The sequence below is a fragment of the Aulonocara sp. 'chitande type north' Nkhata Bay genome, linkage group LG17, assembly GCF_057382095.1.
Source record: "Aulonocara sp. 'chitande type north' Nkhata Bay isolate Kocher_YH1m ecotype deep benthic linkage group LG17, A_spYH_male_GT1.1, whole genome shotgun sequence".
NCBI lineage: Eukaryota > Metazoa > Chordata > Actinopteri > Cichliformes > Cichlidae > Aulonocara > Aulonocara sp. 'chitande type north' Nkhata Bay.
The window spans coordinates 30,740,951-30,758,858 of NC_141360.1; the positions used below are offsets into that span (position 1 = coordinate 30,740,951).

Consider the following 17,908-nt stretch of genomic DNA (forward strand, 5'->3'; position numbering starts at 1 on the left):
CGTTCTCATGATCATTTTGACCCCACGGGATGAGATCTTGCGTGGAGCCCCAGATCGAGGGAGATTATCAGTCTTGATAATCTTGTATGTCTTCCATTTTCTGATGATTGCTCCCACAGTTGATTTTTTCACACCAAGCTGCTTGCCTATTGTAGATTCACTCTTCCCAGTCTGGTGCAGGTCTACAATACTTTTCCTGGTGTCCTTCGAAAGCTCTTTGGTCTTGGCCATGGCGGAGTTTGGAGTCTGACTGTTTGAGGCTGTGGACAGGTGTCTTTTATACAGATGATGAGTTCAAACAGGTGCCATTCATACAGGTAACGAGTGGGGGACAGAAAAGCTTCTTACAGAGAACGTTACAGGTCTGTGAGAGCCAGAGATTTTCCTTGTTTGAGGTGACCAAATACTTATTTTCCACCCTAATTTACGAATAAATTCCTTACAAATCCTACCATGTGGATTCATGGATTTTTTTTTTCACATTCTGTCTCTCACAGTTGAAGTGTACCTCTGGTGCAAATTACTGACCTCTGTCATCATTTTAGGTGGGGGAACTTGCACAATCGGTGGCTGACTAAATACTTTTTTGCCCCACTGTATGCTGAATTTTGTCATATTACTGCATAAAGGAGAGACATAAGAGTTGGGCAGTTTCTCCTGCATACCTGACCTCCAGATGCAGCACCAGCAGGCAACGGTCTGCAATATCTTGGAAGCCCCTGGACAGGTCGTTGAGGGTCTGGAGAATCTGCTCCCTGCTGCGTTCACTCTCTCCAACCACCTGGCTGTCTGTTGGGATCATAGAGATGTAGGAAGATGAGAACACACGATAGGCATAGAAAAACTCAATTATTGCAAACAGGAGCAGTTGAAGTGAGTAAAAGGACCATTGTAAATGGTTTCTGCATCCTGTGTTACAGCTATTTGAAAGGCGGTGTGCGTACACTCATTTAACAGGTGCTTTTTAAAACATAGGGGATGAGTCAAGTATTCCGTTAATGTGATTTAATGTCAAAATGTAAAATATGTGCAAAAAAAATAATAAATGTGTACATTAACAAAGGCACTTGAATAAATGGCTTATATCAGCATGTGCTGACCACTCAGTGCATTTTATCGACAACTTTAATATTTTTTGGGAACGCAGGCATCTGTTCAAAGCAAATGGATTTAATTTTAACAAGTCAGGGGTGAAACTGTTCACCTCCAACTTGTTTTATTCCATACGTCATCCATCCGTGCTTGGTGCCAAGGCTGAGATAAACGAGGAGTTATCTCATAAAGAGGAACAAACAGTACTCCAAGAACAGACAAAGCCCAGCAGAAACCTTGAGGAGGAGCTCCATTTGCCCCCACCCGGGAAGAGCCTCAGAAAGGAGAGACATCCATGGCATCTGAGGAAGAGCCTCAGAAAGGAGAGACATCTAAGGCAAGAAGAGGGGTCCCTATTTGCCTCCAACTCTCTCAACAACACCAACGACCAGGACAAGGGACCACGACCTTCCCCAGTCCCCCAAACCCCTGACAGGCCATCACCCTCCTCCCCCTCCCTTTCTCCCTCCTCCCCACACCTGAAATTCACTGAGGAGATGATGGAGCGGGTCAATGCTGGGCTCAGATCTACCCCCCGTCCCAATCCCTTTTTGTCCCCCATAAACCCCCCACCAGAGCGGCCAAAGGTTCGCCATCGAGCCCCACCCTCAACAGAGCAATCGAAGTCACATTGCCCAGCCTCGCCCCCCTTAGTTCCTCTTCATGCCCTGTCTCCGCAGTCTGATGCGTGATGTGTGAAGGGTCCGGGCTGTGAGGATTATGGCAGTGATGACTTTTCCCAGGAGAAGCTGGGACCCTGTTTACTAGAAGGTTTTAAAATTTCTGTACTTTTAGGTGACAGGAGACATGTGGCCTGGTCAAAACACAGAGAGCAGCACTCTAAAAGATCTTTAAACATAGTAAACATACCTTGTGTGCCACAGACTGCTCCCAAACACGAGGGGACAAGTAATACCTCTAAAACACTTAAGTTGGCTTTATTAAACATTAGATCTCTAGCTGGGAAAACATTTTTGATTAATGATTTAATCACTGAGCATAGCCTTGATTTTATGTTTTTAACTGAAACTTGGTTGGACCAAAGTAACAGTGGAGCTGTTCTCATCGAGACGACCCCTCCTAACTACAGTTTTATCAGTGAGGTCAGGGCGAGCAGGAGAGGAGGAGGGGTTGCTGTCTTATTTAATGAATCATTTCAATGTAAGCAGCTATCTCCTGGAAGTTTTCAGTCTTTTGAATATGTGGCTTTACAGCTGAAGGCCCCATCCAAAGTTGTGTTTCTTAATGTTTACAGGCCTCCCAAATACTGCACAGACTTTTTTAATGACCTCAGTGAACTGCTGTCTGTGATCTGTGTTGATTTTGACTGTGTAATTATTGCTGGGGATTTTAACATTCATGTGGACAACCCTCAGGACAAAGGGACTAAAGACCTGAGTAACACTCTGGGCAACTTTGGGCTGACTCAGCATGTAACAGAGGCCACACATAATAGAGGACACACTCTTGACCTACTGATCTCCAAAGGCCTGAGCATTTCAAAGGTTACTGTGTCTGATGTGGGCCTGTCTGATCATTACTGTGTTTTCTTTGAAAGTAAAATCTCAGCCCACACAAATATATCAACAACAGTGATCACAAAACGGTGTATAACTGAACACAGTAGTGAGATCTTTAACCAGGTCTTCCCATTAACACCTGACCTGTCCAGAGGGTCAGTCAATGAGGTCGTCAATAGCTTCAATGCTAACATGTTAAATGTAATGGACACTATTGCTCCCATTAAGGTGAAGGTTATCTCTGGAAGGAAAAAGTCTCCATGGAGAAACTCCACACTGGTGAAAAATGAAAAAAGAGAGTGTAGGAAAGCTGAGCGCAGATGGAGAAAAACAAACCTCCAGGTTCATTATGACATTTATAAAGAGAAACTTCACAATTATAATTTACAACTGAGGAATGCAAGGAGGTCCTACTTCTCTGACATCGTCACGAAAAACAGCCATAATGCTCGGGTCTTATTTTCTACAGTTGACAGGCTAACAAACCCCCCTGTGTCAGTGGCAGCTGAACTTCATTCGACCATGGCCTGCAATGACTTTGCCAAATTCTTCACTGAAAAAATCCAAAAAATTAGACAAGCAATTGGTACATCAACAGCAGATCCAGGATATGTACTGTGTCCACCAAAAAACTGTTTAAACACCATGAAACAGTTTCAACCTATTAACAGCAAAGACCTGGAGGACATCTTAGGTCAACTGAACTCCTCCTCCTGCTGTTTAGATGTCCTGCCAACAAGTTTTTTCAAAAAGGTCTCAAAGACTTTAGAGTCAGACCTGTTACAGATCGTCAACTTTTCTTTATTATCAGGTGTGTTTCCAGAATCACTAAAAACTGCTGTAATCAAACCTATACTGAAAAAGGACAATCTTGACAAGACACAAATGAACAACTACAGGCCGATCTCAAATCTCCCGTTTTTAAGTAAGATCATTGAAAAAGCAGTTTCTCAACAGCTCAGTTACTTCTTAAAACAGAATAATTGCTACGATGCCTTCCAGTCAGGTTTTAGACAGAACCACAGCACTGAAACCGCTCTGACCAAAGTGTTTAATGACATATGTCTGAATACAGACAGTGGAAAAATGTCAGTCCTAGTTTTACTGGATCTCAGTGCAGCATTTGATACAGTTGACCACAACATATTACTCAAACGACTGGAGAACTGGACAGGTCTTTCAGGAACTGTACTAAACTGGTTCAAAACATACGTAGAAAACAGGAAATACTTTGTATCAATAGGTAACTTCACATCTGAACAGACAAGTATCACATGTGGAGTTCCCCAAGGTTCCATCTTGGGACCCCTTCTGTTTAACATCTACATGCTCCCACTGGCACAGATTATAAACAACAACAAAATAAACTATCACAGCTATGCAGATGACACACAAATATATATCACAATGTCACCAGGAGACCGAGGCCCTGTACAGGCTCTTGGTAAATGCATTGAGGAAATCAATGACTGGTTGTGCCACAATTTTCTCCAGCTAAACAAAAACAAAACTGAGGTAATAGTCTTTGGCGCCAAAGAAAAACGATTACAGGTCACCAGAGAACTTCAATCTATACATCTAAAAACCACAAACCAGGCGAGAAATTTGGGTGTAGTGATGGATGCAGACCTAAACTTAGAAAAACACATTAAGACAATAACAAAGTCAGCTTACTATCACCTCAAGAATATATCAAGGATAAAAGATCTGATGTCTCAACAGGACCTGGAAAAACTAGTCCATGCATTCATCTTTAGTAGGCTTGATTACTGTAACAGCATCTTTACAGGTCTACCTAAAAAATCAGTCAGACAACTACAGCTCATTCAGAACTCTGCTGCTCGAGTCCTCACTAAGACCAAAAAAGTGGACCACATCAGTCCAGCTCTGAGGTCTTTACACTGGCTGCCTGTCCGTCAGAGGATAGACTTTAAAGTTCTGATGCTGGCCTATAAAGCTCTGAATGGTTTAGGACCAAAATACATCAATGACCTCCTGACCCAGTATGAACCATCCAGATCCCTCAGGTCATCTGGATCCGGTCTTTTATCAGTTCCCAGAGTCAGAACCAGACACGGAGAAGCTGCATTCAGCTTTTATGCTCCTTATATCTGGAACAAACTCCCAGAAAGCCTCAGATCAGCTGAAACACTCAGTTTATTTAAATCCAGGTTGAAGACTCACCTGTTCTCAGCTGCATTTGAATAAAGCACCAAATCCACACTTTAAGCTTAAATTTCAAAACTTACATTTAACTACTGATTTTATCTACTGTTCTGATTTTATCTGTTTTGATTTTATATACTGTTGTTTGTTTGTTTGTTTGTTAATTAGTTAGTTAGTTTATTTGCTTGTTTTAATCAATTTTAAATCATGCTTTTTATTTGTTCTTGTTTCTAATGTCTCTGTAAAGCACTTTGAATCACCTTGTTGTTGAATTGTGCTATACAAATAAACTTGCCTTGCCTTGCCTTGCCTTTGTTACTTCATGCTTATTATATTTTGTGGAGATTACCTAGTTCTTATTGAAAAATAATGAATATATTTCTATAACTTTGAACATCACACATTGAACGTCTGCATGCTGGTCGACACACTGCACAGACAAAGGTTAAAACAGGGTTAATCAGTCAGAGATAAACAGTTTTTGAGGCTTTCAATTGTAAAATATGTTTTATTTTGCTCTTAACTGAGTACTATTGATTCACTATTATTGATTCACCCACTAATAGGGAAAACAACAAGTATGATAACCTGTTTAAAAGAGGATGATGTTAAAATAAGAACAAGAGCAAATGAGTTTACTGCACATATTGTATTGGTACCGCAATATATTGTTTTTATTTCACTTTATTGTACTGTGTTGATATTGTATTTGTATTGTTGTTGCAGTGAATTGTATTGTATTTTTACTGTGCTGCCCGTTCCCAGCACTCAAAACAAAACTGAATAAGTACTGTAAGTGGGTAAATGGGTAACATATATGAGGAGAAATCATGCCATTTTAGCTTATATAGATTAGAAAATAACAACAAACTAATCTGATCAAAAAATGAAGGGACCACTCAATCAACACATATCACAAGTCAGTTAAACTTCGGGGACATCGATCTGTCCAGTTAAGAAGCATGAACCATTGTGAATCCATCTCAGCTGCTTTGGTGCAAATCAAAGTGACAAGAGGTGCACTGGAGAAGCAACAACAAGACAATCCCCAAAAAGGGAATGAATTTGCAGGTGGTGGCCACAGACCATTGCTTTCTTCTTATCCCTCCTGACCAGTTTTTCTCTAATTTCGGTTTTTGTCAGTGCCCTGTCACTGCTGGCAGCATTAGAGAGTAATTACAGCCCAGTCAGGTTGCTCATATAGTTTGTTTATTCCAGTCATGGCCCATCCATACCTAGGTCTACTTTGTCTCCCAGCACAGTCTCAAGAATGTGGGTGAGATAGCAGGAGATGGGCTACATGGGTTACATAAGGACAGGTGGACAGGTCCATATTTGGCATCAACCCCACAGCAGGACTGGTATTTGCTCCTTAGTACAAGAAGCAACAGGAGGAGCACTGCTAGAACCTTACAAAATGACCTCCAGCAGGCTACTTGTGCATTGTACTAAACTAGAGTGTCACTCTTTTTACAAAGTTTTAAGGTTTGGAATCTGCTGAAAAGTCCTTGAAAGCTAGGGAAAGGCCTGCCAGCCCGTGGTGTTTTTCTTAAACTGCCCTTGAGCTCCCAAACATTGTCCTAAGATTGTTATTAATGTGTTGTTTTGTTACTCTGCAGTAATAAGCATGTATTCCATTCCATATTGACATTATCAAGTTCTGTAAATAACGTTAGCTCATATGGTACACACATTCGCAAACTCATTAGTTCAGCTTCACACACTTCCTGAGTCCTTCAGCATGTTCCTGTACTTTCTTCCCATTACTTGTGCTGAGGCAGCAAGAGCATGTGTCACTGCACTGCATTGTAAGCCACACAAAAGACCTGAGTGTGTGTGTGTGTGTGTGAAAGAGAGAGAACCAGAGAGCATGATGAGTGTATATAAATTCAGCTCAGCATAGATCAATGGCCATAAATTAACAAGGAGAGGAAAAGGAGAGAAATTGGCCCCGTCACTCATATGTAAGTCTATTTGGTCAATGAGGCGAGTGTGTGTGTGTGTGTGTGTGTGTGTGTGTGTGTGTGTGTGTGTGTGTGTGTGTGTGTGTGTGTGTGTGTCCATGAGAGGGTGTTGGTGTGTGTACAAAGAGTGACTGTTGAGCAGGAGAATGCAGGGGTCCACGATCGATGTGCTGCAGTCAAAACCAGCTCCCTAGTTATTCTTCCTGCCCTTCCGAAGGTCACACATGCACGCAAGCTGGTACACATGCATGCATACACACCGCTAAGAACAAAGAAGTTAATAATTAAATATGCTGAATTATGAATATGCAATTAAGTGATGATTATTCTTTCTTCTCCTTGACTCTTTTGAATTATACCACCAAAAAAGCCATGTCTACCTTAACTGTGTTCTCACTAGGCTACATATAGAACGTGTAAAAACAATCTCCAACTGCAATTTCTTCCTTTCAGAAGACTGCTTAGAAATGTATGTTTCAACACAGCCTGAGCTCTCTTAGACAAGCTTTCTTGTAGTTTCTGTAAGTGTTCTTCAGGAATAATTCTCTAGGCTTCTTGAAGTACATTCAAAGTTATTGTTTGGACTTTGTTCCAGTTTTGCTCTGTTCTTTGTTTTAGCTCTGGGGAGGCCAATCCATGACCAACAGTGTTCCACTGTGTTCTTTTGCACTGGAAGTGTATTTGGCATCTCTGTCATGCTGAAAATTGAAGCCACTACCAGTCAGATACTATTACATGATGGATCAAAAATATGACAGTACTGTTCTGTGTTTATAATTCCATCAATTTTGACAAGATCGCCAACATCACTGGCTGAAATGCATCCCAAAAACACGACTCCACTGTGTTTTACAGATGGCTGTAGACACTCATTGTTGTACTTCTCCTGACTTCTACCGCACATACCGAAGACAATTTGAAACCAAAATCTACAATTTGGATTCATTACTCTATAAGAACTGCTGGCACTGACTTTCAGTCCAGCCCTTACCTTAGCTTTCTCTCCCTCCTTCCTTTGTTAAGAATGGCTTCTTGACAGCCACCCTTAAACTAAGACCATGGCTGATGAGGCTTCAGTGAACAGTAGATAGACTGAAGGGCCAGATGCATCTCTCAGGTCCTATGTCAACTCTTTGCTGGAAATTTGCCTATTTCTTAAGAATCTTACATCACTTTAACATATTGCTAATCTGCTGTACTTTTCAAGCCTAAAACTTCTTTTGTTGGCATCCACTCATCTAGCTTCCTCAAATTTATTAAGGACACAAGACACATCTTGCTGGAATATATAAGTTTTTGGCTAATAGCGCTTTGGAAAACACCTTGTTGCAAAAAGATAATTCTATGTCTATTGATTGATTGACTGATTGCTTTATTGGCCATATGCAGGTTGCCCCGCAGAGGAATAGGACCCCCCCCCCCCCCAACTTACACACACAACAAAGACATCACATGGGAATACAGTCGGAGATCGGCAGCGTTGCAGAGAAAACACTGAAAAATTACACAACAATGGGGGAAAAAAAGAGACCTCTTCTCACGCTGGGCACCTATGGGAGGACAGCATGAGAACAGGAAACAAAAAAAACTCCTCTGCACAGAGAGCACATTAATGTCCACATCACAACATTATTGTGTAGTCTAGTGTTTTTGCAACAAGATATTTAGTAACAAAGTGCCTAAAATGCAATTTAAAATTGTTTTATTTGCTAAGTTGACTGTTATGTGTAGAGAACAATGGTTCATCCCTTGTTGTTTGACTGAAAGAACACCATATTCATCTGAATATGGTATGGTACAAGGACTGGACTGTAAATTAATGAAAAAAGAGCCAATATATAAAAAAGTGTATGACCTCCAGAGACTGCTCAAGAGCACTTAAAACTACAAACTTTCACTCCTTTAAAGCAAAATATAAAGAAATGAGGGGTGATGCAAGACTTTTGCACAATCCTATATTCTTGATTCTCTCTGTATACTTAAATCCAAAAAACTCTATTTTGCTTTGCATTGGTTGTGCTTTTGTGTCCTCCTCAGTGCACATTTTGTATGCATTGTAGTTACTTTAATTTTATCTCTGAGAAAATGAGAAAGCATTGCTCCGAGCAAACAGCAGTCAGGTATACGCCATGACCGTCCAATCAGAAAAGCAAACACGGTCAGGGCTGTGATGTGACATTGGTGACAGTTGCTCTTATGGCCTGTGTACCTGACATACAGAGATAACAGCTTGGAATTATGTTTCTTATTAAAGGTCTGCAAGTGATGAACGTTCTGGATGTATGAACTAACAGTATGGTTAGTTCAGCTAAAATAATTCTGGTGTACAGCCCCTACAGGCAGTTAATAGTAATAAATAATTATGTAGCATGGTAGACTTCTACTAAAAATGTATTTTTGTTACTTTGTTACTTTTACTTTGAATTGGCCTAAGAAACCAAAACCTGATTTCAGTAAGTGGACTACTTTACACATTAATTATGCTCAACTTTGTTTGTTTAAATGGCAATCAGCATCAGTGTTACTATATGTGATGACAATAATTTAATATTTAATAATCTATAATATCGAATTGCCCCTCACCCCGCAGGGGGTGGTTGTGGGGGGGGTCTTGTGGCTTAGATCTTCAGCTGAGAGATACCAATATTAATCTAGCTAAGAGTCAACGGAACAACAAACAAGATTGCTTTTAATGAAAGAAAAACATTGATTTCTCAAGAGAGTAGAGGATATTACATTAATTATTTTCACCTGATTGTGTGAAGCTGATGCTGTTCACACTCCCTGGTCAACTTTGAGAGCATTAATAGATACAGAACCCACCATTAAAACACAATACTGTCTCCTAAAATAAAAAAGCACAATTTTAAGACAAAAACGTTTTAAAGCTTCTGCCAAAAGACTTAAATATAGACTAATTTTCTCTGAGTGCGTCTATCTCTTTCTCTCTCTGTAGTTACAGGTGCGAGAGAGCCAAAGCCTTGCGAATGCTCTGCCTGTGGGAGTATTTCCCACTAACTGTCTGTATATGTGCAGGAATTGACTCGGAGGCTTGTTTCCTCTCATGTGCATTACGCTCACTCACTCGCTCACTTTTCTGACAGCAGAAAAAAAGGCCTTACTGTGGCACACACTGCTGGAGGTCTCTCTGGGGGGTGTCTGTGAAAAACACACGACCAGAGACACACAAGCGTACGGACACGTACACAAAAACACACTCGGATTCTTGCCACCCCGAGCCTTGCGCTGCTTTGATGATGCGAGGGAGGCGTCGCAGCATGGGGGGCACCATTAGAGTCAGGAACAGACGGGCAAAGGGAGACGACTCATTTGTCCTGACTGACAACTTTCTTGGTCTATTTTTTCTTTTTCTGGTTGCCTTTTCCTCCAACTAAATTCCTATCTCTTATTTATGAGTTCTTGTGTGTGCATTATTAAATGTGAAGATATGTATTTGCATGTCATGCATCTACGTATGCGTTCATGTATAGGCATGCGTGCATGTGCTTTGTGCTTATCCAATTATTTTCAAATCTCATCTAAGGAAAACGTCTGTTGCTTGCCATCTGCAAAGGATGAGGGTGGCAGACATTAAGGGAGAAGATCAGTGATGTAATTCACACAGACACAGAATGCATGCGCCTACATAAACGGACAGTTCATCTTAACACAACCACTTAGACTCACTGCACCCACTGCCAATAAGAGCATAATCAACACATTAAGAAGAGGAATAACAGGACATGATATTTCCTGTGGAACTACACTCACTAAAGAGTTTATGAAAATCATATTTTTTTGTAAATCCACAGCATAGCATAGAAAAGAAAATGGAGTGAGATAAGCAAAGGACAGTATCCTGCAGGATTGGAGTGATGAATGATTCATAAATGACGTAAGAAAGGAGTTATTAATTATTTTGCTGCCTCTGGTATAGGACGAACATCTGCACACTGAGATCTAAACTTCGGTCCAGAGACAGAGATAGAGAAAAGGAGGGGCAGGAGAGAGAGATATAAAATAATGATGGTATTAAAAGATTTTGACGTCTGATGACATCTAATTGTGTCAAATGCTTTTAAAATGAGAAGGAATCAAAAGTTCATGCTTTAAATTTTTGACAGTAATAGTGAGGAGTGCTGTAATATTGACCAGAATACAATATTAGACTACTTAGCAGTTGGTTGGACTGGGAGAACAGTGGGTTTCCACTAATCAGATAGTGATTCGATCCCTGGCTCCTTCAATCCATCAAATTGTCCTTGGTCAAGATATTGAACACCAAGCAGTGAAGGGTGTGAGTATGTGTGAAATACAGGAAGCACTGTAAATGTAGCATGTGAGTGAACGGATGAATGTGGCTTACAGTTCAAAGCACTTTGAGTGGTCAATAAGAGTAGAAAGGAGTTATATAAAAATGTAGCCAATTACTGAAGAGCATCACCACCATCTCCCACTTAAACTACCCCCCCAGGTCTCTGCAGTGAATAAGAATGTTTTCTCAGTCAAGTTCCCTTGTTAAATGAAGTCAAGAAAAATACTGCTAAAGGGGAAAGACCTGCACTCACCATAGTTAAGGTGAGCCACTGAGATGAGAAGGAGCCTCCTCCTATAGGGAGACCACATGATTACTGCCTAGAAACCCTGCAGGCTAGATTAGAAAGGTCTGTATCTACGCCTACCTAATGATGTCCAGACTTCCAACATTAAGACACACTTTTGTGCACAACCATATACCGCATTGCTCGAGAAGACTGACCAACAGAAGATTTAACAAGGCTGTCAAATACAGTGGCTCATTTTAGGTATTTTACTTGGGCCTAAGATACAGTGGTCAAACCAATCAGAAGACAGGGAACATCATTTAAAGAGGCTTGTCTTAAACGGAGGACAAACTGAGGGGACAAATAAGAACTATTTTTTAAAAGTCAGTCATGCTAAGCTATTCAAATTGAGTCCAAGAGCAAAAACGTGGAGCTGGAAATTAGCATAACAGGTCTACTTAACAAACCAAGTCAAGAAGAAAAAGTGATTGGCATTGCTTCTCAGCCGTGTGTGCATGTGTGTGTTGTCAGGTAAATATTGTCAGAATGGATTAGATGGCCAGTGCTGCAACCAGATGGGCGATAAGACCGTTTCTGTGGACACCTCCACAGACAGTCTGTCAACACACATACACACATAGCCCTTATTACCGACACACACATGCAAGCTTACTTCAGACATCTTCTGACACACAGAGATATTCAAAGATGCTTAAATCTGCAAGTATGCGCACTAAATCTAATCTACATCAGGATAAATATGTTACAGGAAAGCATCATTGCCGTAGCTAACTGCAGGGACACTACTGATATGTTAGCCAAGCTTTGTAGTAAAAGGTACAGTTTAACTCTGCATATTTTTAACCATTTTTTCATAGAGCATGCTGTCCATTTGTGTAAACAGCCTCTATTAATAAATATAGGTTGAACAGGGGCTGAGAAGTAGCTTCAGCAGTTCACTATGTAATAATATGCAAATTAGCCACGTGCCTATGTTACTGATGCTAGTTGGTCATGAGGAGGTGACTGAAGTGAGCTAGTCTCATGAGATTTCTGGTGGTAATATTCAGGTGAAGAGTGAAATATATGAACATAAATGAGTTTATTTTCATTTTATTTTCATCGAAACAAGCTCTGGACTAATACAGTCGCCGAAAAATTGAGGTAATATTGTATATGGGAATAATTGTTCCAACCTTAATGGCATGTAATCACACATCCAGTCGAATTAAGCCTCAGGAAAAGCGATGCAAGCAAACCACTGCAGAGATTACTAAGCCGTGGACAAACTCTACCAGATCCTTAGCACTTGGACAAAAAGGAAGAACCTTCACTCTTGCTGGATAAGGAAGAAAGAAGGAAAGACAGAAAGAAAGAAAAGCCAAGAAGGAATGAAGCAGGAATGCAAGAAAGAGAAATGAAATAAAGAAAAAGCAAAAACAGGGAGAGGAAAATGAGTTGTTCATACCTGACTGCTTCTGTAATATAAAATCCAATTTGGAGAGGCATAGACGTGAGGCGGGGTGGGGTGGGGGATGAGATAAGGTGGGGTCTTTTTTCCCCTGCTGTACCCTTGTCCCATCTCATACAGTGCACGGCTATGTACACACACGCGTGCGCGCGCACACTCACACACAATGCACCCTTACCATCACACACGTAGTCCGTCATCAGCTCACCAAACACTAAATAATGAACAATACGGAGGCTGTCCCAGCATGATAAGTGACTGCCCTATCCTTCCCATTAGTGCCACCCGCCAGAATTAATGATAATTATGTCACGTCCCTTCCCGTACTTTTATTGAATTCTTATCTATGAATAGACGAAGGAAGCTAGCGTCAGAGTGAGAAGGAAGGGAAGATACTGCACTGACAAAGTTTAGTCTAAATAAGAATATTTCTCATTTAATTACTTTATTTCTAAAAGAAAAAGATGCGATATGGAAGGGCAAAATAAGTGCAAGTTCAATGAGCAATCAGAGGACTGAAGCCAGGGAGTTGTGACAATGGCTGATAAAGGTTGAAGCCCTCTCTATGCCTACAAGAAAGGTGAATAATTTACCTCAGCTCTGCCGGAAGCCCCAAGATACCACAGTGAACACAGCTTAGTTTCTCAGAAGTACTGCAACACAATAACTGGAAATGTGAAGGCTGTAAAAGGTGACAAAAGCTCTAGATACTTTTAATCTTAAAATGTGGTTATTATGTTGTTTAATCTCAGTCAGCATAACAGATAAATAAATCCTTAGTAACAAAAAAATCAATAAAATGGATATCAAATATGCAGTTGGCTTATTTTTTTCTGGAAATTAAACATCTTTTATACAAAGGGAATTTGTCATCTCCTCGAGACTGATAATAATATTACACCAATCAAACTCAACAAGTGCAGCTTGATGACATCTTTAATAATGTTACTACTGCTTGAGGCTGACAATGTAAAGTCTGGAGTCTGTTTATGATTTAGGGAAAAGCTTTTATGCACATTTAATGCACATTTATTGTATAAACACTTCATAGGAAACACCAGATCAATGCTGTTCAGGGCCCCTGTTTGTTGTCAAACAGCCTGACGTCTTTTTTGGTGTGGATTCCACTGGATGCTAAAAACATTCCTTTGAGATAATAATCCATGCTGACATTATTGTACTGCAAGATTTTTTGCTGCACATCAATACATCAATATGGAAGGGGATTTTGCTGGATTCTGTGATGTAATGGGGAAGCCACTGAAATCCACTGCACTCATTGTAATGCTCCTAAAACCAGTTAGACAAAACCAGGCAGACATTATCAATTTGAAAGTAGTCATTAAAAGATGGTAAACTGCAGCCATCAAGACCCTGAAGCGCCACGGGAAAAAAATCCATGTATTCTTATACTGCTGCATTCAGCATGGCCTGTTGACACATGCCAAGCTGGGTCCATGGATTCAAGCTGTTGATGCCAAACTGTGACCCTACTGGACTATTTGCATCCCTCAGCACAAATCAAGATACAGACCAAGCTATGCTTTTGTGTGCGCCCTGAGCAGACTTGTTCTTGACTGACAGAACTGGAAGCCATTGTAATCGCTTTAAAGTGAGATCTGCTGTGCATTGTGAGAAGATGGCCTACCCTTTCTGTATATTTGCCTCTGCATGACCTCTCTCTTCAACAACGCATTTCTATTTGCTAATTTCTGTCTGCTTTTTTGCACCAAGCAGCCCATTTGTCACTGTTAGTTCTTTTTCAATGTTTAAAGTGTTTAATAACTAAAACTCCTGACTGGAATATGCAGGATTTCTATGATTTAGACTTCTGTTCCACTACTGCCTAAGTGGGTAATTGCATGAACAAGCAGGTGTTCATGTATTTCTAAAGTGGGAGTACTAATGGGAGCACTAACTCGCTGACTGCCATTAAATGTTGCTAACAAAAAAAAGATTTGGACTTGAAGAGGAATATTATAAGATGCTAGAATTTAATCTTGGCGATTAAACATTGACATGTGACAACAGGGATTAGAAAAAAACACAACTAATGATAAGTGATTAATAAGATCTACATAAACTCTTTGCTGGTTGGAAACACACACACAGACTCTTCATTCTTTTATCAGTGATTAATGATACAAAAGTGATGACTGAGCAGGGAATGTAGGAAATGCTTTCATGAGTCCTGATTAGGCCAGGCGTTTATGCGCCCACACTTACAGAAGCACAACCAAAGATAATGAGTGTGTGTGTAAAGTGCTCTTTGACAACTCCAGTAGGGAAGGTAATGAGTGTGTGATAATACACTCAAACAAGAATTTAATGAGGCACAGGTACGAAGTGTTGCTACAAAAGCACAGAACGCAAAGATGAGGAAAATTCATCTATCTCTGATTGTAATCCTACTGTACATAAACCATCCAGACAATGCGTTCAATCTCTATGCATTCTGATCAATAAATACCTAATAACCCAAGGCACTGGAGGCAGCATCTTTAGGAATACAAACCGGTGTTTTAATTTAGCACCGTACTGCAATATATCAAACATCAAAGGGTGTACAATGACAAAGATGCATATTTAGAGTGCTTGTATAGTTATTTCTATACTAAGCCTTTACATTTCTGTCAACTGCTGTGTGCCACATTATATAATAGATAATCATATTTCAATTTCAGGAAAAAACTAAAGATAAATACAGAGAGACACTCCATGTCCTTTCATATAATATGGCTTCTTTCATTTTTTTCAAGGTCAACATTTGATCTTGAGTGCTAACAATGAAGATCAAGCTCAAATGTTTTGCCAACCTTGGAACTCATATCTTCCAAGGCCCAGTATATTTGTTGTGAAGTAAATATTGTGCAGCACATCCACTTAATATATGTTTGCCCCACCCTAAAAGCCCAGATTCACTCCCTGTGGTATGTTTGGTTCCGTTCAAATTCACTTATTTATTTTATTTATATTAATTTCTTGACATATAATTACAGTTTTATTGACTTTTTGTAAAGTTCAACAAATCCACTCGTTTCTATTTTAATTATGTTAAATCTTTATCTATATATATCATTATCTCAGCACTGACCAAAAATAATTTGGATTCTGATATTTGCCGTAAATTGAACAGCCTTGGGGAGAAGGGTTCAGCATAAACGACCCAAACTGTGGTCGCCCGCCATTATGTGCTGACACACAGTGCATCGAAAAGTCAAAGCGACAATCTCTGCCAGATGTGGCGTGTTGTGACTTTAACAAAATGAAAATCAAGTTAGAAGGGGGCAGGCCCAAAACATCAGAGAACATCCAGTAGACACTGGATCCACACAGACATGGGCCAAACAGCTGCAGGTAAGATTAGGCAAATTCAAATCTGGTCCAGTTTCCAAAACTGTTTAATTACACCTCATATATTCAGGTTTTTCTAAAAAAGTTTGGAGCAATGAGAGCCTTTTTATCAGTTTCAAGTAAAATAAATGAAAAAAACAAAAAAACAAACTGTAGAAAGGAAACTGACAGAAAAGATCATCTTACTTTTGGTCAAATGCAACCGTTCCACAAGCAAAACTCATGTATTAAAGAAAAAAACTGAGTTTTGCAGAAAGAGCAGCAACAGATGTCTGCGTTGGCGTCATCGTACTAGATGTAGGTGGAAATTTCACTGCATATGTCTCTGTTTGTGTCAAAAATATCATTGTGCTAGCTTCGTTTTATTTCATCAAAAAAAATAACACCTTCACAGATATCGACTGTCATTATGATGTGCAGGTTTTACTTTGTTTGGAAGAAATACACTTATTCAAGGAAGTTCACAACTAAGTCTGTTGTTTACTTCACATTTACACAACTTACTGGATGCGTGAGGCAGTGTGGCGAAGAACGTCTTGAGGCGACAGGCAAGCCATTCCATGCTCTCGTGAAGGTTGGCCAGTGCCTTGAGGTCACTGACATCACGCAGGATCTCATTCTGTGGGATTAACTTGTCTCCGAGGTTCCCAGTCAGCACCTCTGACTCCTTAGCAAAAGCAGCCCTGAATGATGGACGGGGTGAGGGATGTAAGAGTGTATGGTTAGAATGACAGGCACATTATATTTTTGGCAAAAGAAAAACACAATTTAACCATCAATCAAGTGGCAAATACCCATTTAAAAAGAAAAAAAAGAAGCTGGTATTAAAAAAAAAAGTTGTGAAAGCATTGACGTAGCTCAGAGGAGACTTTGTGAAAGGCACTTTAATCGGTCCGCAGTGTTACATTCTTTGGAGGAATTTATCAGTGATTGGGTTCCTGGTTGGACTCAAAATGTCTGGTTTGCAGACACTGAGTGGATTTTATAAAAAGCAATAATAGAAGTAAATTTTTTAAAGTAATAAAATAATGGATTGTCGAACAGAATGGATGTGCACACGTCTCCTCTGTGTGTTAATGCGTTCAACTGAAAATAGCTCAAATTTTATAATAATCTTATGCTTATGTGCTCAGTATCTCGGGGTTCAATTATTGCTTTGACCTTTACAGTGACTCACACACAAGGGAAATAAGAAGGGCTGAAAGCTGGATGGATACAGCGATAAACACAGAAGGAGTGGAGGGGAAAACTGTGAGCAATTTTATGAGTGCGGATACTTAAAAAAGAAGAAGTTTCCACTAGCTCAACAGTTGGTGGGAGAGAAAAACAGGTGACGGAAAACATTTAGAAAAAGAAGCCAAACACAAGGCAGAGATTTACAAAGTGGCCAAAACAAACACGCAGAGATGCATTTGGCGTTCAAGCACTTGTGGTTGCAGAAGCATAGGGTGAGACCTGGGAAGCTGGATAACTTAAAATCAAAACTGTACTGCTGCAAACACACGACATGTCAGCTAGCCTCCAGAGTCACCAGGATACCCGCAAGATCAAGATTCTTTGAACAACAGATGGGTAAAATAAACAAAACCCACAAGCTCATACGTTCTCACTTGGGCACAGGCATGTGTGGCTTATTAATGAGGCTTTATTAAAGCACTGGGCTGAGAGTCGTGCAGAAGCTAATCCCCTTTCATAGTGATGAAAACATCTACGGCTCTCAAATCAAACAGCCTTATGGTCTCCCTCTTGCTATCTCAGTGCTCTCTGCGCGCGCGTGTGTGACTAAGAAAAGGGAGT

General features: G+C 40.2%; 1 protein-coding gene across 1 annotated transcript in view; it reads right to left on the reverse strand.

The window, feature by feature from the left end:
- The window catches only part of exoc4 (exocyst complex component 4), a 146,493-nt gene that overhangs the window by 22,624 nt on the left and 105,961 nt on the right, over window positions 1–17,908 (reverse strand). The window contains exons 16-17 of the mRNA XM_086268783.1: window positions 16,616–16,794; window positions 666–789 (exon numbers count right to left, since the gene is read on the reverse strand). Coding sequence (XP_086124909.1) covers window positions 666–789; window positions 16,616–16,794 — 303 coding nt within the window. The remainder of the gene's footprint in view (window positions 1–665; window positions 790–16,615; window positions 16,795–17,908) is intronic.